The 18,731-nt window shown below is 39.6% G+C and overlaps 1 protein-coding gene across 1 annotated transcript in view; it reads right to left on the bottom strand.

Moving 5' to 3' along the window:
• Window positions 1-18,731, bottom strand: part of LOC101849805 (E3 ubiquitin-protein ligase lubel) — a 51,798-nt gene that overhangs the window by 27,847 nt on the left and 5,220 nt on the right. Inside the window, exons 2-9 of the mRNA XM_005111160.3 lie at window positions 10,203-10,460; window positions 9,133-9,285; window positions 7,934-8,139; window positions 7,284-7,398; window positions 5,848-6,057; window positions 3,008-3,122; window positions 1,695-1,920; window positions 877-981 (exon numbers count right to left, since the gene is read on the bottom strand). Coding sequence (XP_005111217.1) covers window positions 877-981; window positions 1,695-1,920; window positions 3,008-3,122; window positions 5,848-6,057; window positions 7,284-7,398; window positions 7,934-8,139; window positions 9,133-9,285; window positions 10,203-10,442 — 1,370 coding nt within the window. The 5' untranslated portion in view covers window positions 10,443-10,460. The remainder of the gene's footprint in view (window positions 1-876; window positions 982-1,694; window positions 1,921-3,007; window positions 3,123-5,847; window positions 6,058-7,283; window positions 7,399-7,933; window positions 8,140-9,132; window positions 9,286-10,202; window positions 10,461-18,731) is intronic.

Here is an 18,731-nt window from a genome sequence, read left to right as displayed (position 1 = left end):
GAAAATATATTAACTTGAATGAAACAGTTTCTGTAATTTCATAATATCGACACAACATGCATTTTTTAAAACTACAGAAAACCTATTTGTACAAAATAATAATAATAATAATAATAGATAGCATTTGTATAGCGCATATCCCCGCTCAACAGCAGGCTCTATGCGCTTTACACTATATTATTACCCCAGCAGACCATAGAACACTCCGAAACATTCTCAGCTTCCCGGGAAGCATACAGTGCGAGCAGCCGATTAAGCGCTCAAACACTAACAAACTGACAAGATCTTTCGCTGTCTATAGCCGGGTACCCATTCCCACCTGGGTGAAGTGAGGAAAATTCGTGTAAAGTGCCTTTCCCAAGGACACAACGTCGGGCCCTTGACGGGATTCGAACCCACGACCTTACGGTTGCGAGTCCGAGAGCCTAACCACTAGGCCACCGACGCCACAAATCGATCTACAGTGCAGCCTCTCTTAACGACGTCGTCGGGACCAGAAAAAAATGTCACTATAGAGAGTTGTCGTTATAGAGAGGTAAAACCAAAAATATTACAAATGATATATGAGGAAAGAATCGGGACGTGGGCACCATTGCCATACAGAGAATGTTGTTATTTCGAAGATCGTTGGAGAGGTTGCACTGTGCCTGAAACTCTCTGATCATAGAGTAATGTTCGTTAGTTTTCATTTTCTGTCAGTACAATGTGAAATTAAAGTAAATGTAACAGGGTTAATCAACTTGGAATGTGATTTCAACTTTGAACATTTTCAAACATTCAAAACGGAGTGACACACTGCACCAACAAATACATAAGCGATTTTTAAGTCTCTCATTCTGTTAGCAGCTCGTTTCATTTAGAAGAAATCTCATGTACCCTGCAGCTATTTGGTCAGGAATCATCGTATTTGCCTGATAGTCCGCATCAGGCTGGGAAGGTGAATCTGAGTTCCTTGGGGACTTGCGAGATGGAACTTTTACCCTAAAAAGAGAAAATTCGACATAGTGATTAGACAGCAAATTCAACTTTTGTTGCAGACAACTGCACGTGGATGTGCAACATAATGTGAGACACAATGCAGTTTATTTCAAATGCACAACACTTGGTGCTTCAAAAGCAAACTTTTGTGTGTTCTCCCATCATTTAAACCAGAAAAGCAGTTTTTGCCTGTTGACAATAAAGTACATATAAGAAACCAGGTACATCTTTAGGGCATAAAAAAATGGCACATGTGAGGCAGCATGGTGAAATCAGGCGCTTGTCAAAATAATGAAAGTAAAGAAACTGAAACTTTTCCGCTGGTTTGACAATTTTTATTGAAATTTTGTTTTTAGGTTCAACGCCTTATATGTTCATTTAAGAACCCAATTATGTTATAAAACATTGATTAAAGGCACAAAAAAAAGTAAATTGTTAGTTTCCATGAACTCTGAGGCTTTGCAAATAACCAAACTTTGGCAGTCATTTTCTCACTAATTTTACCTCTGAAACTAGGCAACCCCCACCTCGTTCTATCACAAATATCTTGACACGTACTCTAGATAAATTGGCAATTCTTTCATCGAAAGCAAAGCAAATGAACAAGCTTTAAGGCAATACCAATAACTTCACATGCCCAAAACCTAACGAGCGCCTGATTCCACCGCGTCGTGACTCATATAATAATACAGGAGCAAAGAGTGCATGTCTCTCACCTCTGTGGCCCTTGCTTGTCCTGTGCAGAAACGCCGTAGGCCCCGTCAATGAGAACACCAGAGCCATCCCCGTCAAGCGTAAAGCTGGACACCGTGCTGATCTGTTGGATCTTGTGCCCTCGTCGGTGGGGGTGCTGATGCCACCGAACGTTGCAGCCGTCACACAACGTTTTTCGCTGACACTCCACACAGAAAGCAACAGCATCGTCTCCACATACATCACAGACTGAAGGTGAGAACCCCCCCAAAAAAGTTATTGTTAATGTTTAACACCTTTTGGTAGGAACCCAACAAATGTTATTGAGAATGTTTAACAGATTTTGGTGGGAATCCCCCCAAAAAAGTTATTGTAAATGTTCAACGAGGTTATTTTTTGCAAACCCATCAACACAATATAGATCAATAAGAGGAATGGCTTCTTCGACCCTATCTTTCACAACTAATCCAGGCTCACTGGGACAGAGCATCCTAGCAAACACAAATCAGATGTCATAACTTCCCTATATTATGAGAATTGACATAAGAAGCATCATAAATTATAAACAACAGTATATGCTAGGAGTCATTTTTCAGTAGATACAGAGTCACCCTAACAGCTATAAGTCTATGAGTTCCAGTAGCAGAGGATAAAGCATAGTATACTTATAACTAAGTGCTTTCCCCAGTTCTCCAGAATAAAAAAGTAAAATAAAAAGACTGCAGTTTTGTACTCGCTACTTAGTACGGACTAAATAATTATGTAGAAATAGCGGAGCAGGAACAGGGAAGGGCAATAATAGCATAAGTGAGACAAGGTGTCTTCCTCATTCGAGAAAAACAGTAACATATGAGTAGCACAGAACACTGGCTGATGAGATAAGCATCTTACTTCTAGAGTTTCACTCCTTGTTGGAAAGGCAATCAACCATTTAAGTTTGCAGCCACACAGCCAGCAGTACAAAATGGATACCCCATCTGGTCACCCAGCCAGGAGAGTGACTGCAACGGACTTCTCGGACTTGATCGGAACAGGATAATTGTTCAGCGCAAGTGACCGTAAAGCGTTAAAATACCACTTTTTAGGATCCCGTGAAATTTGAATAGCAACAGCGAGGACAGTACATACTTTCAACAATTAATCTGCAACACGTAATACCCAACGCAACATGAACACTGACAATCTTTGTTAAGTTTTCAGTTGGAGTAAACAGAAGCACACCGACACAATATGGTAATTAGCGATGGAAAGAAGGAGCGGGAAGAAAAAAAAGACCTACAAACAACCACAGGATAAGTTTTTTTTTTAAAAAGGAGAAAGAAAAAGTTGGACATACCTAGTTTGGAGATAAAGGAGGAGGAAGATGTATGCTGCCCTCCACTGCTGTTCAACCCAGTAGGCAGGTCTGGACCAGCATCTACAAGATCCTGAATGCACTCAACGACCTCCTCCTGAAGAAACAAGCCAAATGAGAAAGAATTCAGTCACAAAAGGGTGCTTTTGTTCCAGCACAACTTTTACATGTGACAGCCTTACAAAAATAAAGCACAAAATTGATTTTTTCAAAACTGCAAACAAATTCCCAAAAATTAAGTTTCTAACAAAATTAACATTTTGGCCCCCTACCCCTCAATAGCCACACATTCTTTTATCATGAAGTTCTCATCAAATATTCAAGTTTAATCAACATCAAAACTTGACATGTTGCACAGACTTCAGAAATCATAACTTGAACTTTTGCACGGATGGTACATCTCAACTCAGGAAGTTATGCTTGATCTATAGCTGAAACACTACATCCAACGTTTCTCCATTTTCTATTCTAATTTACCGCTACCCTCAAGAAATGCAAAGGCGGGTGTCCATCAGAAGTTTTAAAAGTTCAATGCAACTGATACAAAAAACAGTCAAATCAAAACAGTATTTAATCTTTTAAGTTCACAACTTCAGTTCCTTACTTCAAACATCAAAAAGTAAATCAAGGATGAGTACAAATATAAATTTATGTTTCGACAATAAACATTTTTTTAAAGGAAACGCGTTCATTTGGTTATCATAGCTTTTAGGATATCTTATGGAAAACAGATAAAATCAACAGAAGTTTCACTTTGTATTTGCTAATCAATGACATCACCTTTTAACCCAATCCGTACGCCGCGGGGTCATTTTGTACCCTCGGGGTTGCATTCTTCACGTTTTAGAATACTTCTAGTATGAAAATCTCTTTGAAACTTTCAGTATTTCTCAAAATATCATTTTGACAGACAGCTATGCAAAGCGTACGGATCGGATTAACAAATAAATTTCCTCTTCAGAATGTGGTGGCACAAAGTTCCCCACGTCGTATGGATACGAAGGTAAAACATGACATACAGATAGGGTTAAAAAATTCCCAAAATTACATTTCTATGTTCTTCTTGCACTTTTGCTACTACCACCGAAAGGCATAAAATACTTCAGCAAATCTGGCCATGAAATTTAATTCTTCCAATACTAATTTCTAAAAACACATTAAAAACATCTCAGAATTTTAGTCTCCATCAAGAAGTTTGTCCACCTTGACTGTGGCTTCCATGTTTCGTTGTGAACTTTCATTCAAACAAAAATGAAGATTCGTTCATCCCTCCAAAGAAAACTCATTAAGCTGAGAGAAACAATTCACTATGTGCAGAATTTTTAGAATCACAAAGAGAGCATCAACAGAATGCCAGTCATTCAGTGATGATGATAAAAAGGACTGAGAGATAAAACAACAGTGGAAAAGTAAAGAAAATCTTCAAGTGATGCCTTCTTCCTACCAGCCCATAGCCAAGAAGGAGCAGTACATGACTACAAAGAGAGTGTTACATGCTGGGGGGGGGGTTTTTATGTAGGTGTTTTCATGCCCTTATTGACACAATCTAGATCATTTAGGAGGTGGGTTTCCAACCCTGCCTGTTTGGGCTAATCCGAGCTGGGAGCAGACCTGCCACTCTATGAAATCTAAAAATCAGGATTTTAGAGTTAAAAAATCAGGATCTGGTGAAAAAAATCAGGATAAACGGCAAATCAGTCATAAGGGGTACCGGGGGAAGGGGGGGGGGGGGAAGGGGGGGGGTCCTGGTTCCCTTTTATGAGGCAAGTATGCAAGAGAAAACTTTTGCAGGAATAAGTTCACGTTTGGGCCTCTAAATAGAGGGAAAACTGAAAGACAGCATTACTCGAGTCGGAGTTGGATAGACCGGGGGAGCGCAGGTTGCAGTAAAGCTGAAACTTGAAACTCTCGTAGTCTTGAAAATAGCTGACACATAACTCTAATCACCCATGCAAAAAGCCCGCGTTTTCATATAATATAGCAACAATGTTTGACTTCTATCGCATATATACTCAAGGAACCCCCCCCTCCCCCTGGAAAAAAAGATCGCGCCAAGGTTGTTCATTTCTTTCTTTTTTTTAAAAATTCCTTTATCCTCAATTAGTACATGTATCACGGCACGCACTTTGAGCTCAAGTGTCAAAACAATATCCCCACCCCCTCCCCCCCGGTCGTCCACACTGGTTAAGTCCCGAAAAACACCTCGACCAATACGACCGGTGTGAATGAACTTTGCTGACCCCGACAGTCCCCGACACACGCGCTACTCACACGTACAAGGTCATGTCATGAGATGCGAATGAACGTTTGAAAGCTCCACTGACAGGTCTTGATGATGGGCCTGACTAACCAGAACTCAGACGAAGCTTGCTTTTAAAGCAACGGCAGAACAACGGTTGATTTTAGTTGAAATAACGAGCGTGAGTCCTCTACTAGATTCGGCATAGATGCTTAAGAAAGTAGCGTTCCAAGTTCCTGCCGATAAAAAATCCAACCAGTGCTTTCAACCAAAAGAGATTGCAGAACTTTTAATATTTTTTTCTAAGAATCGGTCGCAACAGACGCAACGACAAAAAATCAGGATACTGTCGATCGAAATCGGGAAAATCGGGATGCTTGAGATTTGAGGCAAAAAATCGGGATATCCCGATTAAATCGGGATGAGTGGCAGGTCTGTGGGAGGGATACGACATCCCAGCAGAAAGATAGAAGTACTGAATAAATATTTCTCCCCATTCGCGAATCAAACTTGGGTCTCCTGCATGCAACAGCGAAGCCCTTAACTACTACACCACAAATGCGGGTGAAGAGAATTATTATACCTCAGTGTTTTCTTGGGCTGTAGACGAAACAACTTCAGTTTTGTCCGGATCCAACAGCACATTGCCCGACATCCCAAAGTTGTCATTCCCTGTTTCTACCACTGATGCCGAGGCCTGTATAGTGTCAACAGAAGAGGACTGCTTGACAGTGGCAGCGCCTCCTTCCAGACTGTTGGCAGGAAGAACATTCTGGACTGGAGGGGGCGGAGCCTTCGGAGGAGAGAGACAGGAGGTAAAGTTAGTTTCCTTTTTGTGAGCCAGCTTACTGCCGAGCCTGCTAAAAGGAAGTGGGTAATCAGCACATGCACATTTGGGGCTAAGAAGGGAGAATAGGGTAACTCTTACGTCAACACGCCTCAGGAACTTTTGAGATAAGCAATGAGAAGATATTCACTCTATGGCAACACATGCTTGGATCTTTTGAGTTAAAAAGTGTGAAGATGTTAACTCTATGTATGTCTACGTGTCTATAAAAACCCATGGCACAGTCATGCACACACATCTTTTCATAGCATTTTCATAGAATTCTTATGCCTTCAGAACTTACCTATAGCCGATTATAATATTTCAAAACAAATGTCATTATCTCTTATAACCAAATTATTTACGCTGGAACAATATTAAGTCCACACAAGAGTCATAAAATGTCCAGAAAAATACACCATACACTCCACAAAACATTACTTTTTTGTTTAGGATCCCCCTTTTCAAGAAAGCTGCTTACTTCCTAATGTACATAAGCATTGTGTATCTATTTATAAGAAAAGACTTTAATAACCACTAAAAAAAAACAACTGTGCTCAAGCATTGTACCTGAGAGTTTATTTCCCTGAAGACAATTTATAGGAAAAGTTCCTAATTTTGCCATTTATGTACGAAGCCAGACCACAAGAATAGCTTCGAAGAAATTCTGCATTCATGAAAGCCACATGTAGGTATTAAGGAGAATAAATCGACCCAAGAAAGGACAACTTGATGAAAGCCCAATTCATTAGATTTATAAAGCTCTGTGCAGCCATCTACATTAATCTTCTGATGAGCAAAACAGGAAAATACTCCAACAACAGTGGAAACCCATAGAGTTAACATCTTCACAGACAAGACTGCTCTCATTTATAAGCAGCTGGATTTGATTCTACAGACAATTTGGGTAATGACGGTTCAATAATTATTTATTCTTAGCAGCAGATTAACGAAAAAAAAATTGTTAAAACAAACACACAACCAAGACTCATGAGAAAAACTTTTCATGAGGTAGGCAACAGCCTTTCAGAGGGATTGTAAGACAACAGATTTCGGTCAATCTAGATTCAGGAATTGGAGTACTTAGCCCGGCAGGAATACATGTATGTGACAGAGGAGAGAAAGAGAAATATGCAGTGGTAAAGCTACTATGTTGACATTGTGACACAAAGGGAAGAGGAAACATATCATACCGGTCTCAAAGGCCTGCGATACGTATCTTGTCTCGTGGGAGGAAATAATGACATGTCCATTCCTTCCTCCTCATCACACTGCTGTCCGGATAGCTTGAAGGCTAATAACTCATCTCTGCAGAGAGAGGATTCAATATAATTTTACAACTATTAGAAAATAGACGCAATAGACAAAAATTAACAGCACCTTTGAGTATTTGGTCCCTTCCTGGTCTGACCATTTCTCTTGGCCCTCTTTGCAGTAATTTCAAGTCAGACCAATGAAAGTAGCAACAGCATTGATAATATGTCTGGTACTCAAACCAATGTTGGCTGCACATCAAAAGCAGAAAACAGAAAAAAAGTATAATGACGATTTTCCAGTCAAATATGACTTTAGAAACTTACATGGTTAGCATCTTCCACCAAGCATTCAGTCAAAGTTGTTCAAGAAGGCCACCCATTGTCGAGAAGAAAGGTGGTCTTAAATGTACGTCTCGTACAATGTCATTATCAAATAGAAAAAAACACAAGTTTGTACAGGTCACCGTCTTGGACACGTGGCTGTTAGAGCAGGTTCAACTGTACTTTGAAGAAATCAAAAAGATATGCCTGCGTAATCTAAACAAATCCTACTCATTTTTAAAAAAACCAGCTTCGACTTCACTTACTTTGTGTTCTGTGTTAACAAGCTGTCAATGTAATCGTGGTGAGGGTGGTTGCCCTGAATATAGATCCCCAACTCCTTCCGGAACAGGATGATGTCTGCGATAATGTTATGGACCTGTCTGACGTCAGGTTCGCAGCCATCTGGAAAGCGCAGCCCGTGCTGGTGAGGCTCTGTGTATCCCAGCTGCTCTAATACTGCCTCAAAACCCTACACAACAGAAAGCTCCAGTGTCAGAATAAGATAAGACAAGGAAATATTAATTTATCCTTTATCACAAGACATCAACACTTTGCTGTTTGTAAGCTTAAGTATTATCTACTTCATAATGTAAGCGCTCTTTAAAAATTTGCTCTATGTTAGATGTTAAGGAGGCCTGAAAATTGCAACATACTGCAAGGAAACAGAAAAAAAAAAAGGTACTCTTTTTTACAGTAGAGGGTTTAACGGCGCTCGCAACTGCATTAGGTCATATGAGCGCCAAGGGGTGGGTGTCAACAGAGAAGTCTTTACAGGGAATCAGACTTAGACTGCTCACCTCTCTAGCTTCAACAGCACAAGGTCTGCTTCGACTATCAAGGCACCCCGGAAATAGCAGGTCACAAGTGTGACAAACATACAAAAGAAGTAGAGGAAAATGACAATAATAAGGATGAGGAAAGAAAAAGCAGCAGTTCCCTGTTGTAGATCAGGCACAGTAATGAGCGTGACATAAGTCAGCCCATTTACAATTCTACTATGCTTGAACAACAAATGTCCCCCCCTTTGGGAATGGCCTAAAGACACTACAGTCAGTGGCACTGCCCCGCGGGGAAAAATGTACTGCAAGGAAGCAGTAAAAACAAACCACAACAAAGCAAAGCACCTGTCAACCACACGAAAAGGATATGTCAGAGACAGGAAACGATTAACAACAAAACAAACTCTGAACAGGAAGCAGAAGTCAAATTCATAAGAAGGAGGAAGTTATTATCAAAATATCAGAAATGAAGTACACCACAAAAAGCATGACTTGGAAAAAAAAGGACGAACATGTTTTTTGTATTTGTTTTTAAACATGAAAAGTCCACAGGTTCAATATCTTCTGATCAATGAACTAAACAAGTCGAAACAACTTTAAAATTATATTAACAAGAACTTATATAACAGAGAAAAGAAACTGAAAAGGCAGGGGGGGTTTGAAAATTTTGTATATTTCACTACCTTCATGGGTTTTATTTTGCTTTCCACGTGGACGTTTGTGAAACGAATCTCCCGCCACTGCTGGCTCCTCTCGGGCAACGCCTTGGTCAAATGTCTGGCATATTTCAGGATAAAACCAAGGGCTTGCTGGACATGCTGGAGGCCCTGCATCCCCTTCATGGAATAAACATATTTTATTATTATTATAATAATAATAATAATAATAATCATTATCATTATTATTATTAATATTATTATAAATATAATAATAATGGTAATGATGATAATAATAATAGTAATATAATGATGATGATGGTGATAAAGAATAAATTAATAATAAAATAGAGGGAAAAAACACATCACCTACATGATTGATAGTTTTTATTAGACTAAGCAGAATTTAGTCCCGTCTTTCTTGAGTGAAAATCTGTCATAATCGTACGAGGGTATTTTGGGGTCTTCCATCCATTTTATTTATTACCGAAGGACACAACACAGAAACTAAAACTAGTACATTAACTAACAGCACAAGAGCAGCCTTTATATGGAATGACAAGACATTAACTCTTTATCTACGGCAGCCGCGCTTGCGGTCGGAACCCCAGTGCCGGTGAGCTGCTGACAGTGGCCCGGGCGCATTCCTTTACAACGACTTTGACATCAAATTACTTTTCGGCAATTGCCAAAAACAGGTCTCTATTTCCGGGAGTTCATTTATTAGATGAAGAACTATCAAAATTGGATCACTCGTTTTGATTTAATTATCCATTTTGTGACATTTTTTACATTTTTAGATTTAGTACCAAAGAAGGGGACTGGCATAGTGGGTTTACCCCCTATGGAGATAAAGAGTTAAAATTAAAGACTGAATACGTATATATACAAAACAAACAAAAACTCACTTGATACAGATTCAATGACCAATACTTTTTTTAAAAAGAAAAACCCAAAAACAGAAAACTGGCAGACCAATATTTTCTTTTCTGGTGTTCTAGATTCTTAAGCAATTAAGGCTGAAAGCTAAATAAAACTTAAAACTTTTTCTAGAGGGATACCCCAAGATTTTCAGAAAAATTAAGAACACCTCGCACCTCATCATTCCACTTAAGCAGCTGCTTCACATCCAGAATGGCATATTTGTCATTCAACTGATAGTCCTGTAAAATCAGTTCTTCCATGACGTCTGCAGGGTCCTGTCCAGTCCGAATGAGCTCAACAATTTCGGCACGGACGTCCTCTAGAGGACGATCCTCATCCGTGCTGTCCTGACTTAATTGCTGCATCATGGTCTTCCAAACAAATCCAAAAGCTTTCTTGACAGACTGTGACATGTGTTCCAGCTGGGACAACTGAAGACAAAAAGCAAAACTGACAGTAAAAGCTGTAGCTTTTTTTCACAAACTGTCAAAGCAACTGATAAATTTGCAGTCAAGCATGGATAACTCAAACAAATTGGGACATCATATGATACGATTTTGTCCTAATTTTAATATTATTATTATAGTAGAGGGGGGTTTTTTTGTTGTTGTTTTTTTATAGTAGAGGGTTTTACGGCGCTCACAACTGCATAAGGTCATATGAGCGCCAAGGGGTGGGTGTCAACAGAGAAGTCTTTACAGGGAATCAGACTTACACTGCTCACCTCTCTAGCTTCAACAGCATAAGGTCTGCTTCCACTATCAAGGCACCCCAAAATAGCAGGTCACAAGGGAGTGACAAACATAAAAGAAGTAGAGGAAATTGACAATAGTAAGGATCAGGGAAGAAAAAGCAGCAGTTCCCTGTTGTAGATCAGGCACAGTTATGAGCGTGACATGAGTCAGCCCATCTACAATTCTACTATGCTTTAACGAGATATGTCCCCCTATTGGGAATGGCCTAAAGACACTACAGTCAGTAGCACTGCCCCAGGGGAACTAATTTTAATAAAATGATAATCGAATTGAAAATGCAAACTACATTTTGCTACAATACAATTGAAATTAAATCACACTACATTATAATGCTCTGATTAAATTGAAAAAGCAAGTTTTCTTGAATCACACTGCATGCAAACTCAGACAGTGATCAATTGAACACAGAGAACTCCCAAAATACTCGGACTAAACTGTCCAAGGTAGTCTAAGTTCAAGTTAATGCCACACATGGCAAGCTATATATATTCAAATTAGCGCAACATGAACAAGGAACTAATTGTGGCAGCACAAATCCTCTTTTGCACATTGTTGCAGAGGATTTTAACTGATATAAAAAGTAATTACAATATAACGTACAAAAAAACATGATAATAGATCAGTGTGAACAACAAAGTGTAATTAAATCTGAAAATTTGTGATTTTCATCAACGATGAGATAAGAGATTTTCTTCTTCTCTTTCTGTCATTGTGCATCGAAAAACAACAAGCCAGACGACATCATTCATCATTCCAACATAATAGTTGGGAATTCAAGAAGAGATTATAATCATTTTATCTATCATTTTTGCAACAACAGCCACAAAATAGAACACAGAGGTTACATTTCTTAAAATACATGCAGTCATATGGGCAAACACTGAGCCAAAGCCTTTTTTTCACAGTTTTCCTCAAACAATATGACCCATTACCTTGTGATCATCCACTCATTGAACTCATGGTAACTTATTAAGGTCAATGATTACTTGTCAAAACAATAAAAGATCACTAGTAAAAAATTGTCTTTGAAGAGAGGTTGATTTTCAGTTACTGTTTTAGTATTTTTTATATTATTTTTACTGCAGTTGTTTTTCCTATTGTTGACAGAGCACACTGTCAACTGTATTTGTTCAAATTGAGTCAGGGCCAGCCAGATTTTTTTTCATGGAGGAGCAATACCTCTTCGATCATGATCTTCAAAAACAAACGTGTGTACTCTTCCAAGTTGTGAGTCGAATGATCAGATGTGTACAGTGTGTATGCAGATGCAGTAATGGACAGTGTAGATTTTGAGAGGCTGATAAATTAATAGATCTAGAAAGATTGACAGATAATTCCTATGTGTGTAGGATTCAAGACTTTTCAACACAACAACCGCAATGCTGCTGTTGGAACTTGAAGCCACTATGGAAAGAAACGGCAGTGTCGTGAATGGTTTGTTTTGTGAATAATTAATAACGTTGCACATTGGTCGAAGTTTTCAATTGCTCGACAAATTTGACACATGGGAAGGGTCTACTCGTAGGTGTGCACTTGACTTAGACCACCATAATCAACCCAAACTGACCCAAACTCATCTACAATAGGCACCCGGTATTAACAGATGACTTTTCATTTTGTTTCAGCACCGATGCTGTAGATAATAATATCATGATGCTATGACACAATAACCACAATACAGACAATTAAGACGAACTAGTGGGTGGCTCAATACAATAACAAGCTTTAAAAACAATCTTCCCCATGAGTGTTGCACAGAGAACAATTAAATTGAACTAGGTCAATATTATTGTAACTAAAATCTCCATCCTTTACTTTTTGTAGAATGAGACACTGCTAGTTTTTTGCTCACCAGTCACCAGCACTCTGCAAGACAATTTATGTGAGGCATCCTGGTGAAATCAAGCGCTTGTCAAAAAAATGAAATCGAAGATATTTGCATTTTTGCTTCAGTTTGACAATTTTTTTCTAAATTTTGTTTTTTGGCTCAACACCTTTAATGTCCATTCAAAAACATATTTCTGTGTGAATTTTACTGAAAAACATTGATTAAAGTCACAACAAATGTTAATTTTCAGTTTCCAAGGACTCTCAAGCTTAAGAAATCCCCAAACTGTGGCGGCCATTTTGTCGCTAATTTTAACTCTGAAACAAGGCGACCCCAACCTCCTTCAATCGCAAATATCTCGACTTTTTTTTCAAAATAGGCGTGCATTTTTTGTTATCAAAATATTGTCAAATGAACAAGCTTCAAGATGATACCACAATAACTCACGATGCCCAAAAATTGACGAGCGCCCAATTCTACCGCGTGGTGAAATGAAAAGCAAAGGCCATCTCCAGATCCAACTCTTAAAGTTTACTTAACCAAAGATGCTGCAGCACTCGGAGTGCAAGGACGACAAGCATGGCATTGCCAACTCTACGCTGTCGACAATCATCATTATCTCAGCCCCATTAACATCTTTGAGTCCAAAACACGCCAGACCCCATGGTACTTTCAAATAGAAGCCTAGTGTGTGTGCTCCAGACAAACAGGGAATTTTACGTAAGGTAGAATGAGTTATTTATCTTTTTATTTTTACTTTTTGTGTAAGTGTTTTACAGCGCTTGCAACTGCATAAAAAGTCATATGACATGAGCGCACGGGACACATTAAACATTTTTAGCTGATAGGACGGCCGAACCCTACTATTCTTATCGATTTTGGACCACCAAGGGATCTTTAACGTGCGCAACTTGCACACGCGACCTCCGAGTTGCACCCGGGAACTCTCAGGTTTTTCACCCTTGTCAGAGAAGGCGGTGTAAATCTTACCTACCATAAGATCAGGGGTGTGGCTGAAAGACAGAGAAGTAAGAAGGAGCCAAGGAGTAGCAGAAGAAAGACTGCACAAATAGTCAGGAGCCTAGAGGAGGGGGCAGAAAGTGGAGATGAAAGTAGACGACAGATCATTGCTAGAGAGCAGAAAAGGATGTGAATGAGAGGTGAACAACATAACCTCTAGCCCATGAGAGGCCCCTGGAAAGAATACTTTTTAAAATCTTAAACGAAGTGGCTAGCCATACTTAAGGTACGGCAAGCCTGACAGTCTAGCCGTCCTTAGATCTAGGTTAGGCCCTATTGACCGAAACCTGTTGAGTACACAGGTCTCAAAGATCTAGTAATTATTCAGGTTTAAAATACATGCATGTCAGAAAGGCACCTTTTGGTTTCATCTGAAATACTATATCTTTAAGTATTCAAACTGAAATTTTATTTACAATTCAGCCATCACTATTAAGTACGGCTAGCCTGCCAGTCTAGCCGTACTTATTTTAGGTCGTATTAGAAACCTGTTGAGTACATAGGTCTCGAATGAGTAATTATTCAGATTTAAAACGCACGCACCGTCAGTAAGGCACCTATTGGTTTCGTTTAAAATTACAAATATTTTAGGTATTATTGCAAACTAAAAATTTATTTACAATTCAGAAGGCAGATTTTTTGCTGTTTGTCAGTCCAGCCATCATGTAAGTATGGCTAGCCTGCCAGTCTAGCCGTACTTAAGTACGGTTAGCCTAGCAGTCTAGCCGTCATTAAGTACAGCTAGCCTCTTCCAATCTTAAAACATAATTATTTTGCAACCTCATTCAAAGTCAAAGTCAAACAAAGTTGTCAAAGGCTCGTTTACTCACAAAATGATTTTCTGATTTCATTTTTACTAAGTTTATTTTGGGTAAATTTTTACTTTCACTTCCGCACACAGATGCACTGCTTCGGGGGTCAAACTGCAGTACTGTTTGCTGCAGATCACACATAAAGCAACTAAAACTGTCGCAAACCAATTATTTTCAAAAAAATTTCAAACCTAAACTGTAAAATATCAAATTATGGGTAACCCCCCAGATTTTCTTTTGCTCCAGGCCCCCCTGGAACCCCCCCCCCCCCCCCCCCCCGATTGGTCCAAAGCATGCGAATTACTACACGGTTAGGCATCTAGTGTGAAATAGCTCAATTAAGACTATCAGATATATATTTTAAAAACTTAATAATTTGCGACGGAAATGAAGTTGATATTCGTGTTTAGCGCATCAATATAATTTCGAAGTGACTATTTCTCCAAACGCTCTGGAAAACAGACTTCTTGATCTCTATTTCTCCAGACAGTTTCCGTTCTCGAGATTTACGCGTCATCTTTCATTCTGCCATTCTGAGGACTGGGAAGAAGCATTATTTCCATCGAATTCAATTTCTAGAGCTACATCTAGAGATTGTTAAATGTCTGAATATTCAGATACTTCGGTTGTGGTTGGGGCAACGTTTCCGGACTATATCGGAGTGTCTACGTACACATTACCGGGCACCTTGCCTCAGTGTCTACATACATAGTAACCGGGCACCTAGCTTCTGTGTCTACGTACACGGTAACTGGCAACCGGGCACGTAGTCTCAGTGTCACGTACACAGTAACCGAGCACGTAGCCTCAATATCTACGTACCCGGTAACCGGCAACCGGTAGTCTCAGTGTCACGTACAGGATAACCGGACAGTTCAGAACTCCAAGTTCAGTTTTTGTCATCCGGTGTTGCCTTCATCCCCACCCCTCCCCCGACTGTACATTTTTTTAAAAATCAATAATTCCCCCATTCCGGAGCCCTATACTTCCTATACTTCGCAGTGCACAGACTTTGAATGAACTTTCGTGACCCCAACTGGAACTCACAATGTGATGCACACACTCAGGTTCACTGACCGGTCACGATGGCGAGCCCGACAAGACGCTAGTATGACTTTTTTTTTTTTCAGCAAGTGACAGCAGAGGACAAATATTGATTATTTTTATTCCGGTTACCGTGTACGTAGATACTGAGACTACGTGCCCGGTCACCGTGTACGTAGATACTGAGTCTAGGTGAGACTAGGTGCCCAGTTACTGTGTACCTAGATACTGAGACTAGGTGCCCGGTTACCGTGTACGTAGACACTCTGTTTGAAAATGCCTTCAAAAAGTACTGTGAGAAAACAAGACTGCTCGACCTTCATCATCATTATTGCCTTTCTCACCCTGGATCAGGATTTAACCCACGAACAAACACTCTCCACCTCTCCCTATCCTGGGCTAGTCGCTTGATGTCACTCCACGTCTTCCCAATTTTCTGTACATCCATTTCCGTGACTCTTCTTCAGGTTCCACGTGGACTTCCCCTTGATCTTTTACCCTGTGGGTTCCAATCTTACACTTTTCTTGTTATGCAGTTGCTTGACTTCTTGAAAATGTGTCCAATCCATTGCCAACGTCTTCTTCCCACCTCATCTCTGATTGGGCTCTTTCTCATTCTTCTTAACTCATTGACGACGCAAGTTTTTCACCAAAAATTTCCCTGGAGACGCACGATTCTTACCTATTTTTAAAAAAATCAGTGAGATAAACCTATTAACTGTACAGGTATAAAAGTTGACACAAAGTAAGATCATCATGTATACTTACATAAAATGTATTTATTTTTACAAAAACTTTGAAAAAATTATGTTTTAGGTGGAAAAAAAAATTTATATCGATCATGTAAACGTGAAAAAAAAATTATTTTTTCATGAGCTAAGCACATGGATCTCAGAATTTATTGTAGTGAATTAGAAAGGTTTCAAACAAGTAATACTAAGTGATATTATCTATAAGAATAGTGACATTGCCTGGAGCATTGTAGTCTCCTGAATCAATAATCCCTAGCGCTTCGTTGGTAGTGAAAGGAGCTTCCAGCAGCTCTCTGTTTCTTGTTTACGTAAGAAGTAGGTCAGGTCAGCATGTTTCGGCAGATTGCTTATAAATAGCAGACAATTTGGGTGACCAATGGTCAAAGGGATACAACCAAAATAAAGTTAAATGGTTTAAATAACACAGGAAGTCATTCCCCTTGAGATTCTATTAGTTTTCAGGTACAAAAAAAAAAGGTACAAGTAGTCGGGTCCCGGGACCCGGCACATCTTCAGATATAGTATTTCAGATGAAACCAATGAGTTAATACTTCCTCGTTGGTGATCCTGTCTGTCCATTCGATCCTCAGTAGCTTCCTCAGACACTTGTTTAAGAAAACCCGGATCCTCTTTATGCACGTCTGAGATGCGTTCCACGTCTCACATCCATACAACAAGACTGACTTCACATTACCCGACCTTGGCAGTAACCTATTTGCATTTAGTCATCCCTAAAGCAAACATCCTTCATGGAAACAAAAAAAATCCCTCCACACCCCCCCCCCCCCTCGACTCACACACACACACACACGTGCGCACGCGCGAGCCACTCCATTCGCAAATTATCAACAAATCTCGAGAACGGCAACCGTTCGGAGAAAGAGTTCAAGTTTATTTTCCTGAGCGTTCGGAGAGAGAAAATGGACAACTGACTGATAGCTAGATCTATATGTAAGTGTAAGACGGGAGGGAATTTTTCTTAAACGGAGTGTCTACATACACGGTAACCGGGCACGTAGTCTCAGGGTCTATGTACACGGTAACCGGAAGGTTCAAGAGATAGTTCACTCAGACTCAGCCCACAGAATTCAGAATTCTGTGACTCAGCCAAAAAGAGTGTCACTATCATTGTTTTTCACACAAGTAGGGTAGATTCTAACTCTGTTCGCAAAGTTCGCGCTTTTTCTAAGAGGGCGCACGAGGGTCAACCGCTCTATAGTCCAGCATGATACCCACTAAATTTCATAACAGAGCGTCCAGTAAGCCTTTACTTTCGCTTTCGTTACCACCCAGAAATTTGTCAGTAATTGTCTGATAACGCAACAATTATTGTAACATGCAGGTTTGGCATTACAAACGTGGTGTCGCCATGAAAGTAAATCAATATTTGTCACTGTGTCGTCACTTATAGTATAGGGGCAACATTAAGAAAAGAAAGTTATACAAGCGTCTTGTCGGACTCACCATTGTGGCCGGTTAATGAACCTGCACGCGTTCTGAGAGCTGCGAAGTACAGGACTCAGGAATGGGGGGACGGGGGAGATTATCGATTTTTTTTTAAAAGACGCACTTGGGGATAGGGGGAGGGCTGGATGCAACACCAGTGGACAAAAAAAACTGAAACTGGAAGCAAATATGTTTAATGTTTAGAATTTTGATAACTACTACAGCTCTCTGCTAAGTAAAGTGAGCGTGGGTGCAGGCCTTGTGTGAAAATGGCCTAAGTGTTCGCGTTTCATTGGATTGGTGGCAGTATATTTTAGCTTTCTCTACAAGATTTGCAGATTTTCAGTATCACTGCATCTTGCCCTCCCACAGTTCTTACACCTCTCATACTGAACAGGTCTACTTGGGCTATTCTACTACTGTACTTTGAGTTAGAGCATTAATTTTTGTCTTTCATGTTTATTATATAGGCCTATATATATTTTAAAAATATATGATATGAATCATGACAGTCGATATTCTGGTTCTAGGCTCAAAGCAAGATTCATTTTTATATATAGTTTATATATACAGGCGAATGTGATGAAGGGAAAATATTAATAAGTCGCACAAGACCCCAGGCGCCACCACTTTCTGTACGTAATCAAGATTGTAAATTTGGGGTGCGTGACTCTTACTTGAAATTTTCTCCCAAACCCTCAAATTGGTGTGAAATAACCTTGCTTTGATAAAAATTGATGATTTTCATTTCAGCATTCTAGAGTTCAACAGTATAATAATAATGGGTGTTTCGCGAAAATGGGCTTCTGTGGCGATCACTCGGAAAGTTCCTCCTTTTTTAGAATTCTGAGCTGAGACCCATATGATTTAAATAAGATGAAATTGGTTTTCAAAATGCTATGATGTCACACCCTTTGGTGCAGAAAAGCAAGCATTAGACCAAATACTATAGCCTTTGGGTGTTGACCATAGCTAAAGATGTACTTTTCCATGTTTGATTTTGACTGTCTTCTCTAGTTTTAATATGTCCTGAGTCATTCATTTT

The sequence above is a fragment of the Aplysia californica genome, unplaced genomic scaffold, assembly GCF_000002075.1.
Source record: "Aplysia californica isolate F4 #8 unplaced genomic scaffold, AplCal3.0 scaffold01018, whole genome shotgun sequence".
NCBI lineage: Eukaryota > Metazoa > Mollusca > Gastropoda > Aplysiida > Aplysiidae > Aplysia > Aplysia californica.
This window is presented reverse-complemented; position numbering and strand designations above follow the sequence as displayed.